Genomic DNA, 25,242 nt, shown 5'->3' on the forward strand with positions numbered 1-25,242 from the left:
GAGCGCTCCAGGCACGGCGAGGGCTGCCGTTCGCCTAACTGCAGCTCCACAAGCTGGGAAACCTGACCACTAACCACCACCCCCACCACCACCCCCCGACTGCAACAGCTGAGCTCCATCCTTGGGTTTTGGTAGACATACACCTGATGGTCTGACCTAGCACCCCGAGGAGAAAGCAAACCCCAGCGCCTCCATGAAACAGCTTTTAGGTTATCAGAAATGTGAAGCTGTAGAAAAGCCAGATGGCGAACAGCAGCCTGGCAGCCCCCAAAGCCCAGCCCGAACTGGCATCGTGTGGCCGGTATCAGTGGTGCGCTCAGTCCTTCACCACATAAGGCTGATCTTCAAAGTCACTCTTTCTGAGTTTTTGTTGGTGAAGTGGGCTTTAAATACACCCAGCTCCCCCACTCGCAGGACCTGTGCGATACCGTTTCCTGACAGCTGCCCTACTCATTACCAGACCCCCCAGCGACCTCCCTGGCACATCCTTTCCGTCACCCGCCACATGGGTAATACACGATGAGTCATTTTGGCACCGAGGCTGCCGCAGAACCACCTCGCACAGCCATCGCAAACTGCCTGGGGTAGGATAATCCCCCGTTTCTCCCCCATTACACCTACACGCAGCCGCCCAGGGAAGCCCCGTGGTAAGCCAACGGCCAAGTCAATGCCAGGAGCAGAGCTGCAGCTCTCTGGCACTCATTTTGCATCCATTTGCATTTTCTCCCCCAAATCCTTCCAGCTCCATCCCCCACTCCTGATGCCAGGAACCCTCCAGACCACTGCACCTTGCCCTGAAATATCTTTAGAGACCCTGGGTATGCAGGAAAAGGGGATGGATTGATTTTTTAAAATTTCATGTAGAACATGGCAAAGAACTGGGGAAAAGTACAGGAGTGGGAGATGCAGTGACGGAGACAGGATGGGTGGGAACTTCAGAGGTTTTGAAATACCTAGAGCCCTTCTGAGCAGCTCTGCTATTAACACCCGATGTCACTGCACCGGGGCAAAGCTAGGACTGTAGGAGAAACCAGAGAAAACCATGGATGCTCCAGCCAAGTCACAGCAGAATAAACTACTCTGGCTTAGTTGCTTTTTAAGCGCTCCTGAGCAAACAGCAGAGCCAAATAAAAGGCCCCTGTTGCCATTGGCATCATTAGTAAACAGCGGACTCTGAAGCCAGCAGCCAAAGGTTGCCTCACGTCTGTTTGTGCTGCAGGTTACGTGCACATCTGAGCACTCAGAGGTGCCAATAAATGCCAAATCCCATTTATAGAGTCATTAAACCCAGGACCTCCTGGAGGACTTCACACCAGAGAGCCATGTCACAGAGGTAGGTGAGTGTCACCCAGGGGCCCCCCAGCAGCTTTGCTGCCACCTCAGCCAGCCAAGGCTCAGGCTGCATTTTGCTGCATCCCTCTGCTACGGTGTCCAAGGCTCTGGGTACAGGAGAACTGGTCCTGGTCCAGCCCACAGAGTCATGTCTACAGCCTGAGCGCAATTAAGAAAATCTGTGGAACCTTCCCAAGGTTTTGCTGCTGCAGTCCGATATTCACAGCTGCTCGCTCTCTTTTAGCCCCTTCCAGCTAAGGCAGCAAGTCTGACCTCCCCATTTCTGTAAGCAGTCACCAGCACAGTGATTTTTTTTCAAAGATCTGCTCAGGGAGCACAAGCTGAAAGCTGAAAAACAGCCAGCACACACAGGCACAGCCTGTTACAGACCCCGAGGCGCTGGCAAAGGGGCACGTAGCTTTTCTAGTAGTGTTAGGGGTCCAGGCTCCTCCATGCCAGTGCTGCTATATTTTAATGCTGAAAGCACTTAGATACCGTGGCAGCACCAAGCATTAATTAATTCAGTGATTGAAAGTGGCATGTAAACAAGGCTATATAAGCAGGAGAAAACACACCAGGGCCTAGCTTGGGGAGAACGTGCCTAGAAAGCAAGATTAAAAAAAATGTAGTAAGACTCTTAAATTGAAAATAAAGGCTTTATATGGGGCATGAAGGGCTAGTGGAAGATGAGAGCTTTTCGCATCATTAAGGTGTCTGTTCAGAAATACTGTCATAGTTGTACGTCTTGCATGATTACAATGGTGTGACAACACGAGATGGGGAAACGCAACAGCAGGGCTCACAACATTAGTGCAAGAGCCACATCACACCCAGGAAGGGTTGGCCAAGCAGCCCTGGACATTTCAGATGTTAAAAGCCAGACTGTTGCCTCTGCAGCCACAATAGGGATGGGGAAGGTCAGGGGCACCAGACCAAAGCGCAGAGGAGAGCAGCTGAAAGAAGAGTTACTCATTTAGCGGCAGTAATTGAGGAAAATGTTGTTGCTCAGGTTGGCCCGGCATCGAAGCTGCCCTGTTCAAAAACAGACTGCAAGACTGTGGTATGTGAAAACCCCCATCGAGCCCTGAAATTCCTGCAAGAGGAGGAGTTATGACTTTGCTGTGAAAGTTCAAGCTCTGGTTGCTGTAACAGCCCAGTTCAAGGCGTAAAGCTGTGCACTCTGGTGTCTGCAATCCCACAGCCACCTGTGCCACCATCTCATTACAGCGCAAAATACTTGAGCAAGGCTTTTCCCAGCCAGTCCCACGCCAGTCACTGTCTTGCTTCATTTCACCAGCGCTTAGTCATTCTCTCGCTTGGTGCAAGTGATCTGAACTCCCACGTGAATGGTTCAGCACTGTCTGCACAGGAGCATCACCTGGGCAATGCAGGGGTAAAACTGAGCCTCTAACAAATATCCGCAAACCTGCCACTCTCCAGACTTGGGGAGCCTGGCAGCTTTCAGAGAGGATTCTGCCTTGCTGTCCAGCTTAAGGCCACTCAAGACCTCCACCTGACAGTGGAAAAAAAAGCCTTGAGGCAGCTGCACACACAGCCTACAGCTACCTTAAACCCCCAGGAACGAGAGGGGTGGCTGAGCCACTGCCTGGTTTTGGGAAGAGGTTGGTGCCCACTCCAGCAAGTGGGCAGAGGATCACATGTGTCTCCATACACAAGTGCACGGAACAGACATTGGGGGCAGTTTGCTTTCAAGAAAAGAAGCTTGTGGCCATAACACTGTTTTAGTTTTCAAAGACTGATATTTTCAGGTGTATTTTCCCAGGTACCATCTGTAGTGTGCCAGAGGCTCTTACGCTCCTGCACATGGAGGTCTGCAAGGCTCCCAGACAGATGGAAATCTCTGGCTAAGGAGAAAACAACTTATTTCCCAGTAGCAGGGTGCCACAGCAAGCCACAAGAAGGGAAATAGTACGTGATCTCTCCATTATCAAGATCTGCAGGCATGTCAGCTGTCTGCAATGCGGGCACAGGTCTGGCAAGGCTGTCCGCAGCCCAGCTGGGCAGGGACACAGGTAACTGGAAGAGCAGCCAGGCAGCACCCTGGGGGTCCCATCCTCCAGGCTTGCTGGTCATGGGGTAAGAGTCCTCCTCCCCAGAGACCCTCACTCACCTGAAGAAGCCCTTGCAGCCTTCACAGGTCATGGCATTGAAGTGAAAGCCAGTGGCTCTGTCCCCACAGACGCCACAGATACGGGGCATGTTCTTGTCGAACTCACCAGCTGGGTCGGAAAGCGAGGTGCTAGCAGCCATGGTCTCCATGTCTGGGAGAGCAGAGAAAGCCAGGTATTTATTCTGTAAAACTGTCACAGCTTTACAAAAAGGAAATTAGATGCAAATAAAGGATTCTTCCTTGGCTTCACCACAATTTGGCAAGAGAAGCTTCTGTGTTCCCGTTGGCTCTGTGTACCCACACCACCAAAAAGCAGGTTCTAGCTCGTTTTTAGTAAGCGTACACATTTGCTTATCTACCCAAGTAAAGCCACGACTGATCCCCTCTTCCTATGCCCCCAGCCTTAAACAAACCACAGAACATGCTCACAGAGGCTCGCTGTGCTTCACTGGGAGAACTTCCATAGCCTACCCTAAACCCAGATAGGTTCCCCACCCCCACCCCCCACTCCTTTGTGTTTGTTTTCAGGGAGCCCTGAAGGGACCAGAATTCACCTAGACTGATGCTGCAAACCCACAGGGAAAGAGGTCACAGCACCGACACGCTGATGCAGAATTTCCCTCGTGCACAGACAGGAAGCAGCAGCGGCACACTCGCACCGGCTCCCGTAAGTGAGAAAAATCCCAAACGTGAGTCAAGTGAACATTGTTTAAAAAAAAAAAAAATCAACAGGGACCTAAACAAGGGAGGGCGGAAATAGTGCTCCTAATGCACATCCCCAAAATGAATAGCGAGATGAAGCTTTTAATAGGCTTCCCCTAGCTTCCAATATCCACTGGTAGAAGCCTGTTTGCTATTAGAAACACCAAGCATCTAGAAGCACGGGGCAAATAAAGGTTAGAAGTTTTCGTGGTGCCAAATCTTGGTGAAGCCACGCCAAGGCTGCGGTTTCAGGCGGCACCATCCAGCAGCTCGGTAGGACAGTGTGTGCGTTCTCAGCGGCTCCTGTGCCTCAGCCTCCCCACACATGGGACAGAGTTATCCCCTCTGCACACCTCAGACTGAGAAATTTTAAGTTGATTCAAGAGCTTCAAACAAGCTTTTTTGTTTGAAGCATGGCTCAATGTTTTCTCAAGAGGCACTGCGGATAGCTGCTGCCTGGCTGTGTCCAGTCTGCTTTCACGAGGTTTTCAGCAGGTGCTGGAATTGTGCTGTGCTGTGTAAAATACTCATCAGTCACCCAGGAACTCCAGACAGTGAGACTGGAGCAAAAGCGAGTTCAGAAAAAAGCAAGAGGACAACCCTACAATTTAAGTCTCGCTGTAAAGTTTACCAGACTGCTACTGCTCGATCCCAGTAAAGCCTGGACTCCTCTTGATCCTCTGCCAGGGGACAGCAACTCTGCAGAGCTCGCACACGAGGCTCAAAGGCCCCATGGCAGCCAGCGATGCCCCTGGAGCACCTGAGGATGCACAGCTCCCAAAGCAACCCAGGACTGGGAGCTTTCTCCAACCTTGGTTTCACCTGTACCTCACCCGAAACTTCACACAGCCAACAGTCCTAGCACCTTTAGATAGCACTAGGACCAGGCTCCGTTAGGTAGGAGTCCTAGCTGTCCATGCTGCTTGGAGAAAGCTCCCAGGAAGAGACAGACACAACCACAAGGAGAACATCCTCTGCAGAGGAGGGTTATCATTTACCTGTATCAGGAAGATATGCCACGCTCTGCTGGTGCATTTCCCAGGAGCTCTGGAGCTGGGACATGGAGCCACCTGCAATTAAAGAGGCAGACAGGACACAGTCTGAGACAGCTTAAAACTGATCAAGGTCGATGAGTCAAAGGAGAGTGTCCAACCACACAGCCTGGTCACGGCTCGCTCCAGCCCCTTGGCAAGATGTGAACACCATGTCTGGGGTGGGGTGATCTCGACACAGCCTGCCAGCTGGGGTACCGCTTGTCTGGTTCCCACCCCACCTCCCCCACCTCCTCCCTGCAGATCCAGGAGGAGATACCGCAACGGGCCGGCCACCCTCTGCGCGCTGGCCGAGGGAACGCACCGGTGAACACGGCAGCCACCCTTGGCGAGAGCAAGGGCACAGGAAGGAAAGACGGCGGCGAGAGGTGCTCAGCTCATTCCTTTAGCCTCAGTAATATTTTCCTATAAATTTAAATTTCACAATTCAGCCTGTCAAGCATGCAGCAGCGTGAGACCTGTCTGCTTGCGTGGGATGGCATAAAGCAGAGCTGAATGGCTGCTATAAACACGGGTCTTCATTCAACAGAGCATGCACGCTCAAAGTCAATGGGAACACTGCAGCACTGACTACGTGGAATTTTTTCCTCCCTTCTCATGTCATTTTGTTCTTTCAGCAGCTCTGCTCACGGATGGGAAACGCCACACCAGCACCAGCTAACACAGTGTTGGGACAGAGCTAGGAAAAGGTTCTCGGGTGCTTTGCCTTCCTTGAGCTTCTCCCCCAGGCCTGGCTAACCTGCATTAGCAGCAGGGCAAGGGGCTGGCTTGTCCCTGTGGATCACCCCACCGTTCAACACAAACTCTGACCCTAAACGATGAGGATGCCACGATGTAGGGCCAAAGCAAGGAGAGCCGTGGGTGCAAGCCACGTCCCACAGCGGCCAGCTCACAACACGTGCCTCCAGCCAGAGGGTTTATTTCCCCCGAGTGCTGCACTGCAGGATGGTGCCGCAGCTACCACCAAGGGCCATGGCAGAGGTGAACGGCCGGGAGCAGCACTTGGGCATCTCCCCTGGGAAAGCAGCGTACGGTGGAGCTTCTGGATCTAGGATAAGCCCAAGACTCACCCAGGCTTGGCAGAAACCTGCTCAGGCCAGCTCCCAAGCACTCTGCTGAGCATCCGCCTCCGTCCCACTAGGTTTTGAGGTCTTCGGGGGGAAGTAGGGCGCAGACAGCCCTGAGCAGGCTTGCCTTCCTGAAGGGCTGGATTCCAGGAGTGCCGCCAGCCGCTGCATACCAGGCCATAACAAAACACCTGCTGAGCATCCAAGCTGGAAGCTGCTCCATTTGTCACACAGGGCATCTCTCCAGCAAGCAGCGGGGCTGCTTTTGGGCGAAGACACTTGTGGAGACCTCGGCAAACCTCCTCCCTGCCATACAGGCATCCCAATGCACCGTTGAATACTTCTCCAGTGCTTTGTATTGCTCCCTGCTCTCCCACACCTTCCCAGGACCGCACACGGGGACACTGACACTCCCAGCATCATGAGGCAGGATGCAGAAAGCAGGTGCTGATGGCAACCTGTCAACCTTGGAGGGGTGTCTCCCACCCTTGTCATGCCTCTTGCTTTCTCCAGCTCTCAATTAAAGAAACAAGAGATTATTTGGTCACCGATGTTCACTAGAGAGTAATAAGTCTGTGCCAGATACAATTCCCACATGGATGATGGCACTCCTTCAACCTACCATCTCTGACTTCTTGGAAAACGTTACTCAGCCCCATAATGGAAATGACGTTGGTGCACAGGGTGGAGCACGCATAGGAGTTTCCCTCTGTCCCCTGAAAGGTTGCTCATTCATCAAACCTGACATTTAGCCTTCATCTCTTGGAAGAAGCAAAATAATTTGTTAGAAGCGCTGACCTCTTTTTTGAGCAGGCACCAGAAAGGTCAAACCAGTTTCGTAGCTGGTTATAGCAAAGTTGCAGCATCCCAGCTGTCACCCCAGCGAAGCTCTGGGGTTGGCTCCTAGCAGCCATGCTCCGCTAAATCTAATGTTTCCCATCATCTCATCCATGCACAGGTCATGAAATTTCAAGTTTTTTGGGGATTTGCATGGAGCTGTCACAGCAGCAAAGCTCAAACAGCCACAAGATGCTGGCAGGGAAGGCTGCGTGATTGTAATTAGCAACCAGAGCCCTCCGCTGGGAAGCTGCCAGATGATAAAGCAGCACAAGGAGCCACCACGGTCAAGGTTTAAAAACATGGGAAAAGCTCACCTGCGGGACACCCTGCGAGGGCAGAACAGCACAAATAAGCCAGCTGATGCTGTGCAAGGGCTGCAGCCGGCGGCTCACCCCCAGCCTCCCTGCCAGCAGCTGTTATTCAGGCCAGGGCTGCAATATCCCTCGTACCTGGGAAGCCGGGAGGATGTGGCAAGGCAGAGGCCGGAGTTGGCTGCCCCTGCGCACCCCTCTCCCTGCCGTACCCAGAGGGCTGACTCACTTCTGCTGGCCACCAGTGCCCGGAAGACCCAGCCCCAGGTGGTGCCGTGCCTCCCCCTCGGTACATCCCCACGGCACAGCCAGCCCGTCTCCCACCGGCGTTCGATGGGCTGGTGACGCAACCCTTACACACACACACACACACACAGAGCCTCCGCTGCTGCAGCTGGAACAGTCATTAACCCTGGGCAGGAAACGTCCCAGCTTTGGCCTCCAGCCCCCCCTGACTAACCGGAGCCTCGCAGATGTGGGCTGGGGGCGGGCGGCAGCTTCCCAGAGCAGGTGGCTGGTGGTGGAGCACGGACGGAGCCGCTCGCTGCTGGCTGAGCGCCCGGTGTGAGCAGCGGTTCAACAGCTGGGCTCAGGGAAAGCAGCAGGCAGTCGGGAAGCTAAAAGACATCTCTTGGAAGCAAAACAACCGTAGAAAGGGGAAAGCATCCCTTGGAGGGGTTTGCCATTCCCTAAGCACAAACCAGAGTAAATGAAACTGAGCTAGTCATCCTGAAATTGGCGTAACAGCCACTGAAACCATCGCCCAGTGCCCATGGGGTGGCTACAGGAGCATTGGGACCACTGGCATGGGATGCAGGAGGGGCACCTGTGCTACAGGGCAAGGAATGAGAGCCCAGAAAGTTACCTGCCCGTACAGGGAAGCAGGCACAGCGTGTGCTGCTCTTCCTCCTTTATACTGAGCCCAAAGGAGGATCCTGACTCTGTATTTATCTCTAAGTAACCTCTCAGAAACCGGTACAAAGTATTTTGCCGAAGCGTTTTCTCATGCTTTATCACTTTCCTTTTTCTCTCACCGAATTGCAAAAGTCCCCCTCACAGCTCACCAGGACTTGGCAGAAGGGAAAAGGCTTCGGAGGACAATTGCTCCCGCTGAAAGCCTCATCATCCGCATCCAGCATCTGTACAGCAGCAGGTTTCCCTCGAGCATCGCAGCACCAAAACACCGCCTGCCTCCCACTAACCACAGCAATAACCAGAGCTGGGAATAACAACACACAAGCCAAAACAAAACCAGAGCCAGAAGCCGGCGCTGGAGGCTGATGGGACACTGGTTGTAGGGCTGCTGCTCAGCAGCCAGCTGGGCTTCAGATGCCCCACACTTTCCTGATGTGCAAAGCCAGAAATACATTTTAACGTGAACATCCAGCGTAAGAAATAGCTAGAAGCCAGACCAGGGCTTTGCCTGGCCAAGGATATGGGTTTGTACTCAGCCAGCTGCTCCCCAGGAGGTTCAGGCTTTGCTGAAATCTGGGGAAGAAACCAAGCCAGTTAAGGAACAGCTGAACATTCCCAGAAAACAAGACTGACATTTCATTAAAGAGACTTATAAGTCCTTGGTGTTTTGAGACTACCATCGTCAAACGTTTTCAGGATGCAGAAAATAAAACTGTTACAATACTGTGAAAGTATTTGTCACATTCTCAGCATCTTTGTTGCTCCATTAAAATGTATTTTTTGGTTAATTCATTTGCCAAGCAAAACAAAAAAAACCCAACTTTACCCACATGGCCTGAGAAGAACAGGCTGGTTTTTGAAGTCTAATTAAATCCTCACCCCTGGCACTGCTCTGACTTGCTACTGAAGACTCTGCTGTCTTGGAGAGACCCATTCATTAACATGGAGGTTTTACTATTTTCCTGGCTCACACTCAATTAACACCACTGTTGACATGTCAAAACAAAACGATGCTCCACAGAGTCTCTGCAGAGCCTCTGGCAACACTCTTGCATTTTAAGAAGCTTTTTCCAGTACAAATCAGCCTATTCATAACATCTAGTTGCAGCATGCGAGCAACCCCCTTCTCTATTAAAAAGACAATGAAATAATATCCTTGTGTAGCTCCAGGGAGGCCTGTTATTTAGCTGCTTTCCATGAGATTTATTACACAGCGGATTGACAGCCTCCCAGGGAGATGAAGCACTGCTCCTACACGAGCCCAGCACCAACCCCGTGCCTGGATGGTGGCTCTACACGCTGCATGTGCATGGATGAGCAGGTGAAGCTCCCTGTGCTGCCGCATGGTTGGATTCCTCTTGCTGCTGCTCACCTCTGTTTCTAGTTTGGAAGGATGGTTTTTGGTCGGGGGGTTTATTTTTTTGTGTGTGTTTTGTTGTTGTTTGGTTGTTTTTGTGAGACCCAGAGTGGCTGCAACTTACTGGGAGCCAGGCAAGGAGATATGGCAAGCCTGGCAGTGTCACGAGACTGGCACCTATTTATTACCTGATGCAAGTCAGCTCATGCCACCCCTTCCTCCATTAATTTGATTAGATGTAAAACCCTCCTGGAGCCTCTGCTAACGCCCCCAGACCAAGGCTGGAGGCTCCTCCATGCCAGGCAACACGTAAGCATGACAATTCCTGCCCCAGAGAGCCCAGACACTCCCAGTCTGCAAACAACATGTCACTGCAATGAGGCATTCAGAGGAGGGTCCAGCTGCGTGACAACCAAAGAAGCTACAAATACGAGTTTCAAGAAGGTCAGAGAGACTTAAAGAAAAAATCCCTCTGTAAGGAACAGGATGGTAATCTAATTTCTTGTGAGGAATCAGGCACTTGTGGGCTGCCTAAACGCTTTGTGGTATGGAAGAGAACAAGCCCAGGGACACACTGATCTCTATTACGGCCCCCAGCGCTCCCCAGTAACGTGGTTAGGAACAGACATCTGAGCAGCCACCTCCCTGTCAGCAAAGCTAAAAAAAAATAAGTGTTGACAGAGCAAGACCAGGGTCTGCTCTCAGCCCAGCAGGGCCCTCACCAGCCCCCTGGAGCCGCACTGTAACCCTGGAGCTCCAGCATCTGGGCATCTTTGCCATCACATCCAGAACCTGGGAAGCCAGATGGGAGGAGAGGCGATGCACAAGCCAGCCCCAGATTCCCAGGTTTGGATTTCCAAGGTCATCAACACAACAGGACTATCCTTCCCGACTCTTGTGAAGGATGATTGTTCTCCAAAGGGGTCGAAGCAGCACCAGGAGAGCCTGCAGGCACACAGGAGCTGCAGAGTGTGCAACCCTCCGGGGAGGCTGCAAAACAGGTCCAGCCTCCCGCATCCAAAGGCACAGCGAGGAGTCCTCAAGCAAACACGTGTGCAAGGCAGGTGTGAGGGTGGCGGACGTGCTTCCTCTCACCTGCTGCAAGGCAGGAGCCGGGGGCTGGAGCCCAGGCACAAATTGCATCAACCATGGATGGGAAGCGCAGGAGAAGCCTGTTCATTGACCTGGGAAAGGGGCCAAGGGAGCTGGTGTACGGCAGGGACGAGGGCTGGCCAGGGACAAGCACCACAGTGCAAACCCTCAGCAGCTTCACTAACATGGAGAGGCAGCAGAAAAAACACCTGGCCATCTACAAGCTCTTCTAACACGTTAGCCAAGGATCTTTAAATGGTCTTACATTAAAATTAGGCAACAAATCCTTACACGTGCAGGAAAAAGGAGAAAATACTTCTAAGTGCCATTCCCCTGACTGGAAGGAACGAAGTAAACAGTTTTCCAGATTACAGCTCGGGCACTGCATCAAAAATGCCTCCAACCTGACTCCTCGCTGGCACACCACTGTCATTTAAGCCACAAAAATTAGACTGAGCACTCACTGCAGCAACACATCTGGATCTGCACACCAAGGGAGACCCCACCAGCACAGTGTTAGTGGCAGCTGGGTCACTTTAATAAGGGAATTTTATGTGATGCACCCTTTCTCAAACTCTCCTTCATCAAATAAATGAAAGCAACTTTTCATACAGCCGCAGCTTTGATGCAGGCTGGCAGAGTGTCCCTTTTTGCATCTTTGCTGTATTGTGGCTTTTCAGCAGAAGCCAGTACCTATTGATGTTGTCTGGGCTGGCTGCAGGAAGATGGAAAGGGGCTGTTTGGCATCAGCCTGGCTCAGCCTCTGCCCTCATTCCCAACCGATGAACCTCATCCAAGCATGCATCCTCTCTGGACCAGCTTGATGTAAGAGTCTGCAGACACAGAGCCAGGTCTCAAGACCGCCTGCCAACCGGGATGAGCAAGCCTGGCACACCTCACCTGGAGCAGGGGCCATTGGTCGCTGATAAGAGTAGTAACAGAGAGAAGCATTTAGTTGCAGCACTGCAGGAGCACCCACAGACCCCCCCGTCCCTGCCCCAAGGAGCAAACACAGCAAAGAGGCAAGAGCCAGCCTGGAACACAGCGAGTTTCAATGTGGTGAAGGACCTGCAAGCGCTGCAGCATGGGAACTGGAAACATGCACTGGGAAGGGTGGAGCGTCCTTCAGCATTGAGTCACGGGCCACCATGGGCTCCATCAGACTTTTGACCTTCCTGAGCAGTCTTTTCAGTAGAGACCTCCTGATCCGAGACCCCTGCCTCCTTGTCTGAAACTCCCTCTTTAGATTAAACCAGCTTGTAATGCCCACAATCACTAAAAAAAAAATAAATAAAGCAAGGCCCTAAACTGCTTGTAACATCACACGGAGAAGGAGCTGCTGCATTTTAACACTTCACATCTGCAACACTGATTCCTTTAGGAATTCAGAGCCCAAAAACATTTCCAAAGTAAAACTAACCAAAACAAGCTTAGAGATAGGAGAACGGTTTCAGCAAAGCGTTGCTCTCATGAACCTGGATTTCAAAGAAAGCGGCGAGCAATGATTCACAACCTGTCATCGTGCAAAACAGCCCTGTAAGTACCACACATTTATTTAAGGATACATGGCTATGAGCTACACCAACCGCAGCAGTAGGAATTTTTGTTTTCTAGGACAAAAATCCAAAACTACTCAATCAGACCAAAAAAAAAAACCCAAAAAAACCAACCGACCATTCCCACAGACTGGCCATTCCCCACCCCACTGCCACCTCCAGTTTGAACTGGAGCAATGGCTCCTTTCCCTTTGCAGGTCTAATTGGGTCCAAACTGGGGAGCACTGGTGACCCCAGAGTTGGGCTCCAGCAGCACCACGATGCCGGGGGGGGGGAGGGGGTGGGCGCTCAGGGCAGCTGGCATCCCTTTCCATTAGTGTGCAGCAGGGCTGGGTTCCAGGAATGGGCTAAACAATTTCTATTTCCCCTGTTACGGGAAACCACGACTGCTTTCAGGTGGAACAGGAAAGTGGGAGAATCCTCTCCCAGCCTCATCTGAGCCTTCCCTACCCTCTCTGCCGTTCAGTACCCAAACCACAGGGGCTGCCTGCCCCATGCCCAAGAGATGGTTCTTCAGTAGAAGATCCCCCTGACACAGAGGAAGAGGCAATTCACAGCAGCTCTGGCTGCTCCTGAGATAAGAACAGCAAAATAAGGAGAGGGAAGGGTGAAAGTTTGCCAACCGATAGAGCAAACAGCAAGGCAGATCAAACATACCCGTGCCAGGGCAGCACACCCCAGGAGTGGGAAAGCAGGGAGCAGGAAATCAGAGGGGAACAAACAAGCCTGGCAGCTTTGGAGCTCCTGGCCCTCACAAAGCCAAGGTTAGACACGGAGGAGACGACGGTCCCACGTGCTGGATGAGGCCAAGCACAGTATTCAGCCCCCACAGAGCCCGTTATCCTCTCTATCACACAAACACAGCAATATTCCTTGTTCACTAGATCCTCCTAGGAGCCGGCGCTTCAAAAAAGTTGTATTTAACCATTTGATAGACATCCCTGGCGCCTCAGATGAGAAAGGGCATCTCCATGGACCACGATTTCCCTGCCCAACCTGCGCATATTGCAGGAGCAAAAAGCCAACTGTGCAGGCACGTGCTTGGCAAGGGACGCCTCTCCTGCCAGCCAGGACCCCCTGCCTGCAGACGGTGTCCGCTCCACAGCCTTTCACTGAGGCAAGCAGCACCTCCTGGGACCGCGTTCCCAGTATGCAACCCACACGGAGCAAAAGCCCTTTCCCATTCAACACAGCCCACCTGAACAGCAACCTCACGAAGAAAAGAGCTCGCGAGGCATCTCCCGGAGCGGGGACACCGTGCCTGCAGCCCAGCGGGTGCACAGTGCCTCATTTCCTGAGCCGTGCCACGGGAGGATGTTAGTCATGACTGAGACGCAGCGGCGGCCGCCGAACCCACGCCTCACGGGCCAGGAAGCTTGGTGGGTCCACGCAATGGAAGCTGCGTTGGTTTTCTTTTGCTCTGAAGCTGCTGCATGTGTTTGTGATTTAAGGGGAAAGGCAGCTGTAAGATGTTAAACTGGATTACCCCAATAACAGCTTGGGCCCTAGTATAGCACTGAATTTACAAGCGGAGTTTAAAATTCTGGCACAACTGCCTGTCTGCGCTACCTAAAACATGGTCCCTTGATCTCTGCCAAATCCTGTTACACTGCATCCAGGACAGGACAGGGCCATTTTACTTTTTATTCTGCTAGAAAAACCTGAAAGACACCAGGTTTTCCCAGCTTACTGACCCCCCCACTCCACTCCACACTCTGAAAGTGCACGTGGACCTTCTCCCAGACCTAGCCCAGCAGCGGGAGACACACCACCTCAGCAGCTTAGTTGATGTGAGGCTTGACAGGAGCGCTTTCCAGCTCTCCAGCACAGCTGGGTTAGCCTAGAACCTTCCCAGCAGCAGGCTGCGGTGGGCTGCCGTCCTGGCGAGCAGCTCTGCCAAGATGGAGAGCCCAGGGAAGATGCAGGCTGGGTGACAGACTGCTTCGTGTGACAAGTTGCAGTCATCACAGCTTTTCCCAGAGCACCTGCGTCACTATGCCCAAAGGTGCTGCAACCACCACAGGGGTGGAGATGGTCAACACGGCTGCAGCCAAGGGGTTTGGTTTGTGTGTGTTTACCCCCAAGTGCTCCCCTTTGTCAAAACTGGTCTGCAGACACAGCAAACACGTGCAAGCATGAACATGCCACACGTCAGCCAAGCAGTTACTACAGGCTCCTTCCCACCGCAGATGGACGCGTGTAACGCTGACTGCGCTGCAGCTGGTTTGGCACCAGCGCCGAAACCCACTTTTCGCTCATTCTTGTGACCCAGGGGCTGAAGCAGATGCTGGAAGAGGATCATTCAGCTTTGAAGCTACCAGGAAAATAGATGCACAAATGCCAGTTCACGGGAAGGATTCAGCCCCGTCCAACTTCCCCTCTGACTCACCAAAGCAGCCCACAAGACACTCTGCCCAGATTTGGGGGAAGAGCCTCCGGCACACCCAACCGACCTCCTCGTGAGTCCTGCAAAGCTACGGCAGGTCTGCTCCGGAGGAGGCTGAGGGAGCTCCCCACCTGCTTCTCTGGGAGACACCGCTTCAGGCAGGCCAGCTATCAGCCAGTATCATCCCTACCCTAAGTATTCATTAGCTCAGGAGAAACAGAGGGACAAAGTACAGAAAATAATTAGTCCCACTAAGACCTTCCCCCCACCCCCGTCTTTTATGACTTACTGCCGGTTGGGGAAGTGGAGAGAAGTCATGCTTAGCCTGATCCTTGACTGCAGGACATCCTGTTCGACTGTCCTAAGGCACTCACGAGCTGTAGAATAAAGTTAGCTATGGGAAGCTATCAATAAAAATCCCAAAGAAAAATCAAGTCTGGAGCTACCGAAGGCACCCCATGGCAAGCTGAGGCCACTGCAGGGCTGTTGCTGCTGAGCCATAAGCAGCAGAACTTTGTTTGCTCTTCAGATGGATGCAGTGAACAAGCACACGTGTACCGACACAGCCTCTCCCTCCAGCACCACAGCCAGTGCAGCTGGCACTTCTTTGGCCTGCTATGGTTTTATTGACATTTAAAGACGGCAACCTCCACGTGCACGTCTGTGTCCTCAGCCAAGGGATGCAGAAGCTCTTGCTTCTTGCTCACCCCGGGCTCCTGGATGGCAATCCGGCAGGATCGCAGAGCGGGAAGCATTTCCAACCGCAGAAAAGGCTCCTAAATTAAATCTACACCAGCTGTACTGTGCAGTATTTGGCATTAAGGTGCTGTAACCCTAACCCATTCACAAATTATCGGCAGCAGATGTCTCTGCTTTTCCTACCCCTTTGGCTTATAATTTTAACTACAGACAGGAGTAGCACATAATAGCTATTTCCTCCTTTCACATTTTCACTTGTTATCTAGAAGAGTTATTTCTCCAAGCTAATGCTTCCAATGGAAAGCCTGTCTTTAGCTTAGTCAACATGATTTCCATGCTGATATCACTGTTGCTCTGCCTGTACCGTTGTGCCTCCAAGTAACACCACCACATGCGCACCCGGTAATTGCAGGGCACAGCAAGGACAAGTCAAAGGGAATATTCTGCTCAAACAAATTCAGAACAACAATTATTTCCACAGATGCCTCCCTATGACACTTAGTGGCACCTGAACCCTTCCTAGATTTCAATTATCCCTTCCCTCTTGCTCCAAATCACTTGTGTGCTTCATCTGTGCCTTTGTTTCCCAACCACTAATTCCAGGGTAAAAACAGATGAGGAACCCTTCTGCTCGTATTCCAGAAATTCGACAAAGGCCAACAGAAAGGAGCTGTCCCTGCATGTGGCAAATACCACACTCCTTAAAAGCTTATCCCTTATTTCGAAATATATGCAAACAGGTTCTTGCTAAGAATGCAAATTGCTCGATCACTCTCCACCAGAGAGAGAAAATGCACCAAGAATACACAAACCCCCAGGGACTCCCCAGCAACTTCAATACTGAAAATACTTCATTTATTGTATCAAGCCTACCTTGAGGGTTTTTTGCTAGAGATGGAGGAAAAACTTCAGCTGATTAAGCTGCAAAATGCTACTGAAGTCTGCATAGACATAATGATCTGCTGAAGACATGCCCTACATTTGGGAGAGGAACTGAAACTCTGCTGAAGAGGAGAGTTTAAATCTTCATGCCCCGACTCTGAGGAAGTGCCAGGAGCTGGATGTCCACTCTTCAGCAGAAGTGGCTCCTGGCTGGTTTCAGACTGCCCAGGAGAGCCATGCAAGATCCTTTTAACACCACAGCTAAACCCACACAACCAGGTCAGATATTACAACACACATTCCCCAGACTTGCTTGAAATAAGTGCATGAAGCCAGGCAAGCCACGCCAGCAGCACTCGGATATCAAGGCTGGGCTGCAGAACAGCTCCTCTGTGCAAGGCACCAACCCAGAGCTCTGCAGGAAGGGTCCAGAATTCAAGGTCTTGGGATTCACGAGGTCATAACGTACATGGAAAAGATAGGGCCCTTCTGAGGCTGCTGATCTGCTCCAGTGGCCTTTGAAATAATAAACTAATTTACTAAGATTCCTGGAGATAGAGGACAACGTCTGAGGTCATTCCCAGAAGTAGAGACCTGGCGGCTTTGGTCAACCTGTTCTGGAAGCAGATTATGTTAGATGTTTGCTGCAAGGTGCCACTCAGCCACACTCACAAATCTACCTTGGGGCAAGCAAAACCCTCTCATGAAAGAGGAAAAATAACTTTTAAAGCTCCTTGCATCCATCTAGGCTTGTCAAGCTGCTCCAGTTACAGCTTTCCTACTCAGCTGCATTATTTCCTAAATATTTATTATTCCCATTATTTATTAGGGTGGGGAAAGACACTGACTTGGAGAAAGCTGCAGTCTAAGAAGCAGCAAGTGACAGAAGAGTTGATTTGTGATGGATTAGTCACCCTAAAACAACACCATAGAAACACAAGCCTTGACCAGCCCTCATTACAAGACCTAGATAAACACAGAAGCCTTCCCCACTTTTTTAAGAGCGATCCAGCTTCACCATCGAGCACATTTCCCAGGAATTTGGTATTACAACAGACAGTAAGTGGCATTACAAGAATCCTGTTGTTAATTAGAAAATAAAACGTAGCTCCCAATACACAGCATAACATGACTGCAAGCCTCATGACTGCAATCAAGCAGGAAGTTACAATATGACCATGGAAACTGCCAGCTTTTGGGCAAGATGAGACCCAAAAATCAGTGTATCCCTGGGCCTGCTTGCACCAGAGGGACAGAGCTGGAGCATCACAGTGGGTATTTCCAGTTTATGGGAGGAAAAAAAACCCGGAACACAGTCATGTCATCTCTGAGGCCATCCCACAGCCAGGAATATTTGCATGCACGCAGATGCAAAAGGATAGGAGCTACAAGTGAACATCCCCATGACCAGACTAACCCTCACCAGCTCCTCAGAAGGGATCTGTCTTGTGCACGAGCTCCAGAGGCTCAGCTTGTTGTAGCGATGCCTCCTCATTCATTACTTGGTTATTTTCTTTCTTGTCTCTCACCTTTCAGCCGTGCTGAAGTCCAGCCCGTGCACCCATACCTCTCTCCGGCCCAGGCACTCCTGGCAAACTTCAGTTTCCTGAACAGCCACAGGCAAAGCAGTGATTTCTCAGTCAATCTCTATCAGCTGACTGAAGGAGAAGTAGAAATGCAGCAGCCACAGGTTAGAAGAGGCAAAAGCACCAAGCTAAAAGGGGTGGGTGCAAGAGCAAAAGGAAAACCAGGAGTCAGACAAAACTAAGAGGACATCCACACATCATCTCTCACCAAGGAGATAAAAGCTAAAACAAGCCCAGTGACCATTAAACCTTTGCACTAATTGCCGTTTTCCCCCTTGAAGTGAAGTTTTGGTCAGAATCACAGCCTATTGCTGCAGACCAGGGGCCCTAAGAAGAGGTCAGACCCACCCGCCCCACCCCCAGCCAGCCAGGCTGCTCCCCCAGACCGGGACAGCTGTTTACCTGCAGCGGGTGCCCGGGCAGCCTGCGGGGAGCAGTTGGCTCCCAGGTCTCTGCTCCTCCTGCCTGTCTGGACGAGCAGACAGGTAAATTCAGAGCTAAGCACAGCCGCAGCACGTGATGCCAAGGCAGAGTCATGCCCTGCCCTTGACAAGCAGTTCCTTCTCCAGCAATTTTACTGCTACTTAAGGAAGTGAGCGAGCAGGGTTAAAATTGTTCCCTCTACTAAGAAATCTGTGGGTAATTCTGCTTTTCTCCTTCCCAGAGATGAGCTGTAGCAATCCCATTCCCCCACATCAGCCATTTTCAGTTCAGCTTGTCCCGGACCAGAAAGCACTCCGACCAGGTATGTCTGGGCTGCAGAAAGAAACAGAAATTACATTTTCTGCACTTGCAACTGCGGTGTCCGCGAGCAGAGGAACCCACTAAGTGCTGCCTCTGACCTGCCAGAAGTTAAGCATCACCCTTCCTATGATTAGATCAATATATTACCCATGGATTTAGGCATGCAGTGTTGTTGGTGCGTTGCCTCAGATCCCACCTCATCCTTTCCCCTGCCAAGTTTGCGCAGCAGGGATCACACAACCATGGTCACAGTGTCACAATATACTTCACTGGCTTGAAATTCTGTCATCCATGACAAGTAAAACAAACAGAAGGAAGTGTTTCCTCCAGTGCAGTAGCCCCATCATGCCTGTCAGTGGTTCTGGTACAGGCACAGGGTCTCCCACCCTGCGATGGCGAAGGACAGTTTATCTTTCAAGAGCATCAGGCAACCCACCTACATTGGTTTTTGTGCCCTCTCCCAGTGACACGCAGTGTCAACACAGAGGACAGTGTGGGAGGCCACCCAGAGCACAAACAGGTTTCTTCTCCTCTGTCCAACACTGACCAGACCACAGAATTACTCGAATGTCTGAGCAGGAAGCAGAGACCTCTGAAAACCATCGCCTCTCCTTTGAGTGTGCCAGTGAGAGCACAACTTGTACCTGTCTGTGTCTGATAAATGGACTTTCAAGAACTGCCTGCACCCAGACACCAGGACAAAAGGGCAGAGGAAAGTAACGTGCCAGGACTGCTGGGCTGGGAAGGGCTCTCCTCCTCACGGAAGAGTCCCCAGAACAGTGGTGTGAGCTCAGGACTGGGAACCAGTCAGCAGCATCTCCACATACAGCATAAGCCAGACTACAGAAATAAAGTCTCTCTTCCTGGTGACAATAGCACCAAGCGCAGTGTCCTGTCCAGGAGGGCACAAGGACCTCAGGAAGACACAAACTGAGGAGAGACAAGTGCTTCTCGGTCTGTGTCTCCCAGGGCATCACGTTCAAGCTCCACACATGGCAGCCCGTACTGACCACCCCTCTGGGGACACAAAGGTGAGCCAACACTCCCAGGTCTGATCAAGGACGCTTAGTTCCGCAAAACTAAGCGAATCTAAGTATAGACCTCATTTGTATCTTATCTGCGTTCTGTTGAACGGGTGTATTTATGGAGCTATGAGTGCTTATTTATAACGGAACCCTCCAAGTCAGCACTATCCACATCCCTGCAGCAGAGAGAAGCGAAGCCTTTACAGACACGTCACTTCACCTGATGTGATACACAGCTCCCCAAGCCCCATCCCGCACCTGGCAGTGGGTCAGGGACAGCACAGGATGCCAGCACGGCCGGGAGGGAAGGGAACCATCACTGCCCCCACCACCGATCACCTCGCCCATCGCACCAGCCGATTGTGGGAGGCTTCTTGCCCAAGTGAGCTGGAGGAGTAAGAGCACCGATAAAGCAAGAGGTGTTGTGCATTGCAGCCTGGTATTGAGAAACTGAAATAGCACCTACGCGAGCTGGGCAGCCGGCTGGCTGGAGTCGGGATGGAAAGGCTCATGGCAAAGGGGAGCACCGGCGTCAGGCGTGCAAACCCTTAGGAAGAGGCACAGACTTTTCAAGAGAGCGAGCAGAAAGGCATCATGTGCCAAGAACGCCCTTTTCAACACAACTCACCTCATCCAGCACACCAATGCTCCCACCAAAAACCCCTGGGAACCATGAACACACAGAGGACTTTTAAGACAGAAGATTCACTCACCAGTGTCCCACTGACCAGGAAAAAAAATAATCACAGCTCAGAAGTCACGTCAGCAGGTCCTGACGCCTTGGGCAGGCAGCATGTATTCCTGGCAATGAGGAAACTACTTTTAGATATACAGATAAAAGGTTCCAGGTATTGTTTTTCATCACTTTTACATCCCGTTACCACTTATTAGTAGCAAAAATTCACTTACACATACGAGCTTTACACTGATACTGCCGTTAAACACCACAGGCAAGAAAACTGTATTTGAGTTGCAACTGATTCAGCAAACACTTAAAAGGAAGGCGAGAGTGGCACCGGCAAATGCCCTGCTGCACGGGTCCTTCAGCCAAGCCACACCAAGGTCTCTCGACTGTAACAGACCCATTCCCCAGCCATCACATCTGCTTCTCCAGGTCACTGCTGAGAAGCTCCATTTTAAAGCCTTGGAGAACCTCTGGCCTTCCTTATCTCCCTGGACTTTTGCTCCCTTTGCCATTTATGTTCCTCAAGCCCTGGTTTAACCGTCCTCCCCTCTCCCAACCCCAGGGGCACAAGCTGTCCCCACAGGCTGTCAGCCTAACACCGGCACGCAGGTCTTGTCCAAAAAAAAAAAAAGGTATTTTCATTCTTAGAATAGCATAGTTCAACTGGAAGGGACCTACAATCACCTATCCCAACTCCATTTTTGCCTGGTTCTTCCGTTGTCCTCCTCCATGGGGGGTACAACCTCAGAGACAAAATTTAACACAAACAGCCCAAATCAGAAGGATGCTTTCCATAATTAATTGCTGCATTAATGGTCAGCAGTAAATTGTAGGTCTATGTATTTATTTTATGAAGCCGTTCCATTTGCATTTCTCTCATTTTGGGGTTACATTTTAATCCCCACCTTCACAAAAGGGTTCTAAATTAACACCACTGCCTCTCCTCCCCACCACAGAGTGCTGGCAGGTAGCAGGGGGTGTTCATGTGCAGGAACGTGTTCACCATGACACTGGAGCAGGCAACCAAGAAGCTGTCACCTCAGGGTCTCCTGAAACACACTCTCACATGAGTGGGAAGAAAACAGTCAACAGAAACCAGATGCTCCATGGCTGCCCTCCGTGGGCTGCAAGGTGAGCAGCCAGCTGTCGCAACAACTTTCACCCGCCGCCTGAAAACGCAGCGGTTGTTTTGCCCCCCGATCTGTCTGCCTCAGTGATGCATGGTGAGTGTGAGCCGTTTCACATGAGTTACGCAAGCCCCGGAGCAGAGCACTGAATCGCTCCGCTGCCATCTCTTACCCAAGAGACGTAACCAGGAGGTTACCCAAAGGGGGAACCACCCCCTTCTAGCTATATGAAAGAGTCGATGGAAGCAGAGCCACCTCCTGCAGAAGTGGCTTGCCGTCGATAACCGTAACTGTGGTGGATGCTGCCTGGATCACGGGTTCCCGGCATCTCCAGCTGCGAGGAGGAACCGCGATGCAGACAGCTCTGGGAGAGGTCAGTCCTGTGGGATGGGACAAGACCGTACCCAGCACCTAGACACATCCCCACCAACGTGATACTGTTATTTAGATGTCACCTGCATTTATTCACTTGCCACCTGCGTCATATTCAAATACAGAAGGGCAGCACATAAAACCCACTGCCCACAAGACACTGCCAAAACAGGACACCCCACACATGACGTCTCCTTCCACAGAAGTGGGATTTAATTCCTCCCACATAACTTAGTTTTAGGAAAGTCCCTCGTAGCAGTGTCCAATGCCCACCCACAGAACAGCCCCCATGCCTGCTGCAGCCACGCATGTCTTCTCTCCAGCTGCAGCATCAGCTGATTGCCCTCATTTGTGACCATAATTAGACTGAGGAGGTTCACGGCGGAGCAATCAGATCTCACCCTGCACCCCACGTGCACATCCCCTTCCCCTTGGAGCCGGCACGCTGTCACGGGCTCACACTCCCTTGCACAAGCAGGGGAAGATGTGCCACAGCTCGGCTGATGGCTTCCCCCCTACCCCTTCACGCTGGGACATCCCACGCGAGACAGACCCACTTCCAGCCACCTTTAACTCCAATTATTCCTCTCCCAATCACTTGACATTTCAGCATTTCCCCTTTGCACACCACAGGAAGCTCGGGCCAGACTGACTTCGCTTTGGCTCAGCAACAGCGGGTTAAAAATTGTTTCTGAGCACACCTCTAGCCACAGGGAGAGAGGGACAGCCGCTTCTCCACAGTTAGCTATTAAATGGAAAAAGAGGCTAGATTATCCAGTTATTTTGTCTTAAGTACAGTGGGACTCGGGAAACAAACATCTAGTGAAAGACTAACTGACCCGAGGCAAATTCTTGCCCGATGAAAAACCTATTTTTGTGATTTGTGCCTTTGTTATTCAAAAATCCTGTTGTAAGATCTTACACCCCATCTGTTTACAGACAAGCAAGATCTCTGGCAGACGTCTGCCAATGCCTCCTGCACCTGACAGGCCTTCCTCACCCTCCTCCTCAGGGCATGTGGTGCCAGGGGACAGCCGTCCAAGCCACACCATGCCAACACATGGCTCCTCAGCCTGGCACGTTATATTTTTTGCCCTTGCTCCCAGTTAAGCACTTTCACAGGGCCCATCCGGAAGCTGCAGCGCAGTCGACAGCCACCAACCCGATCTGATTTGACTCAGTTTTAACTGGCTGCTTTGGAGGAGGCAAAAGAGGTTTCATTCAAATGAGCAATTATAGCCTTAACTTCCTTCCCCAAAGCTGACAGGTTAGACATTCCTCCCTCCTGTCACAGGGGCGCTCAGAGCGCTAACCCAAGGCAGCCCGGCTCGCTGTCACTCCCCAGCAGACATGGAAGTGGCACCAACAGGGCCTGCAGACCAGAGCAGGACCCTGAGCAGACATCTGCCTCCCCTCAGGAGAGGAGGCACGTTGTCCCGAATCGCTGGTGCTCCTTTAATCGAGTCCTTGGAGGAAGATGAGTCACTGCCCAGTTCACGTGGGAGGAGAGCACGCCACAAAATGCTGCAAAGCCAGGGCTGGCTTCTCGTGAAAACCAGTTTCTGAAGAAACTTTTAATGCTGAAGGCTCCAGCCCCAGGCTCAAGTAAGGGGGAAAAGAGGGGAAGGAGCAGCTTACCCCAGAGAGCAGGCACCTCTACCTGCCCTATGCCGGCCACCCGCAAACCACCAGGTCCCTTTGGGTGCTCAGTGCTGGCCCAGGGAAAAAGAACCCCCCTCCCTCACGCGGGAGCTGCAGGAAGATCCCCGGTACCTTCGCTTTCTTTATGCTGGGAACTCGCAGATGAAAGATCCTGGCAGTCACATCCAACACGGCCAATGGGATCGCTCACAGACAGATGAAAAGTCACTGGGGAATTACAAACAATTGCAATTACTGCCACGCTGGGGTCTCAGCCCGGCCTTTGAGATCTCTCCTCACCCCACTTCAAAAAACACTTAATTGAGAGATTAAGTTTAAGACGCATTTTAAAGCTGATCACTGATCAGGCACTTATCTGAATCAGAAACCTGTTGATAAGGAACAGGCTGGAGACCTTAAAACATCAGTTTGGCACCCCAACAGCACCCAGATAATTCAACAGCTTCAGAGGCCCCCCAAAAGGGTTTGGGGAGGCCCAGAGAGGGACAGAGCATGGGGAGAGGGGACAGGGGTGACATCCCATGATAGGGGACAGAAGGGGAAGGGGCTCAGGGCCGCAGAGGGGAACAGGAGGGTTCACACCAATGGACTGGGTCCAGCTTCTCCCCATCCTCATGCTGACCCCGGGGGAATTGCCAACCAGCCCAGAAAGGGTTAAGTCAGCCAGAATTTTGGGGGGGAGCAAAGCACCCCCAACAGTCACATTCAGCCCCAGGACACCCCCCAGCTCCAAGCTGAACCCTCATTCCTGAGTGCAGCAAGGGGTGGTCAGACCCTAGACCGAGCAGCACTGGGGGGACCCTGGCCCCCCTAAAGCCAGGAGCCACCCCCACAACTCACAGAGAGGGGCTCTTGACCCCCTCAACCCTAGAGGGACCTCAGTTTTGGCAGGGGAAGCCTCTGTCTGCCCTGTGAGCCCCCAGCTGAGGGGAGACACGAGCTGTCAGGGGGTCTCACACAGGACGCCCAACCTGGGGGTGGGCAAAGAGTATGGGGGGCCCAAACATGCATAGGACCCCCAATTCAAGATAGGGAAAACAGGGACCCCCATGCCCACGTGAGACCCCCAACCAGGGAGCACACAGAGCACCCGGGGAGGCCCAGCACCCCCACATCTCAGGGGGGCTTAGCACGCCCCCATACCCCCACAGGACCCTCTAACCGGCAGGGAAAGTGCAGAGGGTACCCGGGGGCGACCCACACCCATGTCCCCCGGACCGCGGGGTTGCACTGAAGGCTTCACCACAGCAACAGCCGCCCCCCACCCACCCCCGGTCAGGTCCGCCCACATCCCAGCGACCACCAGAGCCACTGCCACCCCCAAGACCCGGCCCACAGTGGGCACCGAGCGGGGGGTTTCCCTCAACAGCGGGGTCCCCGCGGGTCCCCGGTGCTCCCAGCCCGGGCCCCGGTACCTGCGCTCCGGGCGCCGACCAACCCTCCCTCCCCCGCCGCCCCGGGGCCGCCTTTTGACGGGAACCGGCCGGCTCCGCGCTCAGCCCCTCGTCGGGGCCACGCCTCCGGGCCGCGCCCCAGCCAGTGACAGCGCGGCAATACCTCCACTCCGCCCCTTCGAGGGCGTGCCCGCTCCGACACCGCCCACCAGCACCATATAAGGTCTGTGTTGCGTGCGTCCTCGCCCCTTAGGGGCGTGGCGGGGGACGGCGGGAGATTGCACGTGGCCGCCGCACCGCGGGGCTCCCCCGGGCTGCCCGACCG

The 25,242-nt window shown here is 52.4% G+C and overlaps 1 protein-coding gene and 1 long non-coding RNA gene across 8 annotated transcripts in view; one reads left to right on the top strand and one right to left on the bottom strand.

The window, feature by feature from the left end:
• Positions 1-24,970, bottom strand: part of VDR (vitamin D receptor) — a 39,562-nt gene extending 14,592 nt beyond the window's left edge. Inside the window, exons 1-6 of one of the 7 annotated variants that reach the window (XM_056322172.1) lie at positions 24,939-24,970; positions 23,635-23,730; positions 20,391-20,478; positions 17,852-18,036; positions 5,164-5,235; positions 3,464-3,614 (exon numbers count right to left, since the gene is read on the bottom strand). In XM_056322172.1, the coding sequence (XP_056178147.1) occupies positions 3,464-3,614; positions 5,164-5,227 (215 nt within the window). In that variant the 5' untranslated portion in view covers positions 5,228-5,235; positions 17,852-18,036; positions 20,391-20,478; positions 23,635-23,730; positions 24,939-24,970. Of the gene's footprint in view, positions 1-3,463; positions 3,615-5,163; positions 5,236-15,030; positions 15,618-16,313; positions 16,515-17,851; positions 18,037-18,310; positions 19,602-20,390; positions 20,479-23,634; positions 23,731-24,938 lie in introns of those variants that run through there. The other 6 variants (XM_056322171.1, XM_056322173.1, XM_056322174.1 and 3 more) reach the window with 6 other exon arrangements.
• LOC130141306 (uncharacterized) lies at positions 621-9,081 on the top strand. The gene is made up of 3 exons (XR_008819041.1): positions 621-1,333; positions 3,992-4,130; positions 8,483-9,081. It is a non-coding gene; the product is annotated as an uncharacterized LOC130141306 (long non-coding RNA).
• Positions 24,971-25,242: the final 272 nt, after the last annotated feature.

Source organism: Falco biarmicus, chromosome 19 (genome assembly GCF_023638135.1).
Source record: "Falco biarmicus isolate bFalBia1 chromosome 19, bFalBia1.pri, whole genome shotgun sequence".
NCBI lineage: Eukaryota > Metazoa > Chordata > Aves > Falconiformes > Falconidae > Falco > Falco biarmicus.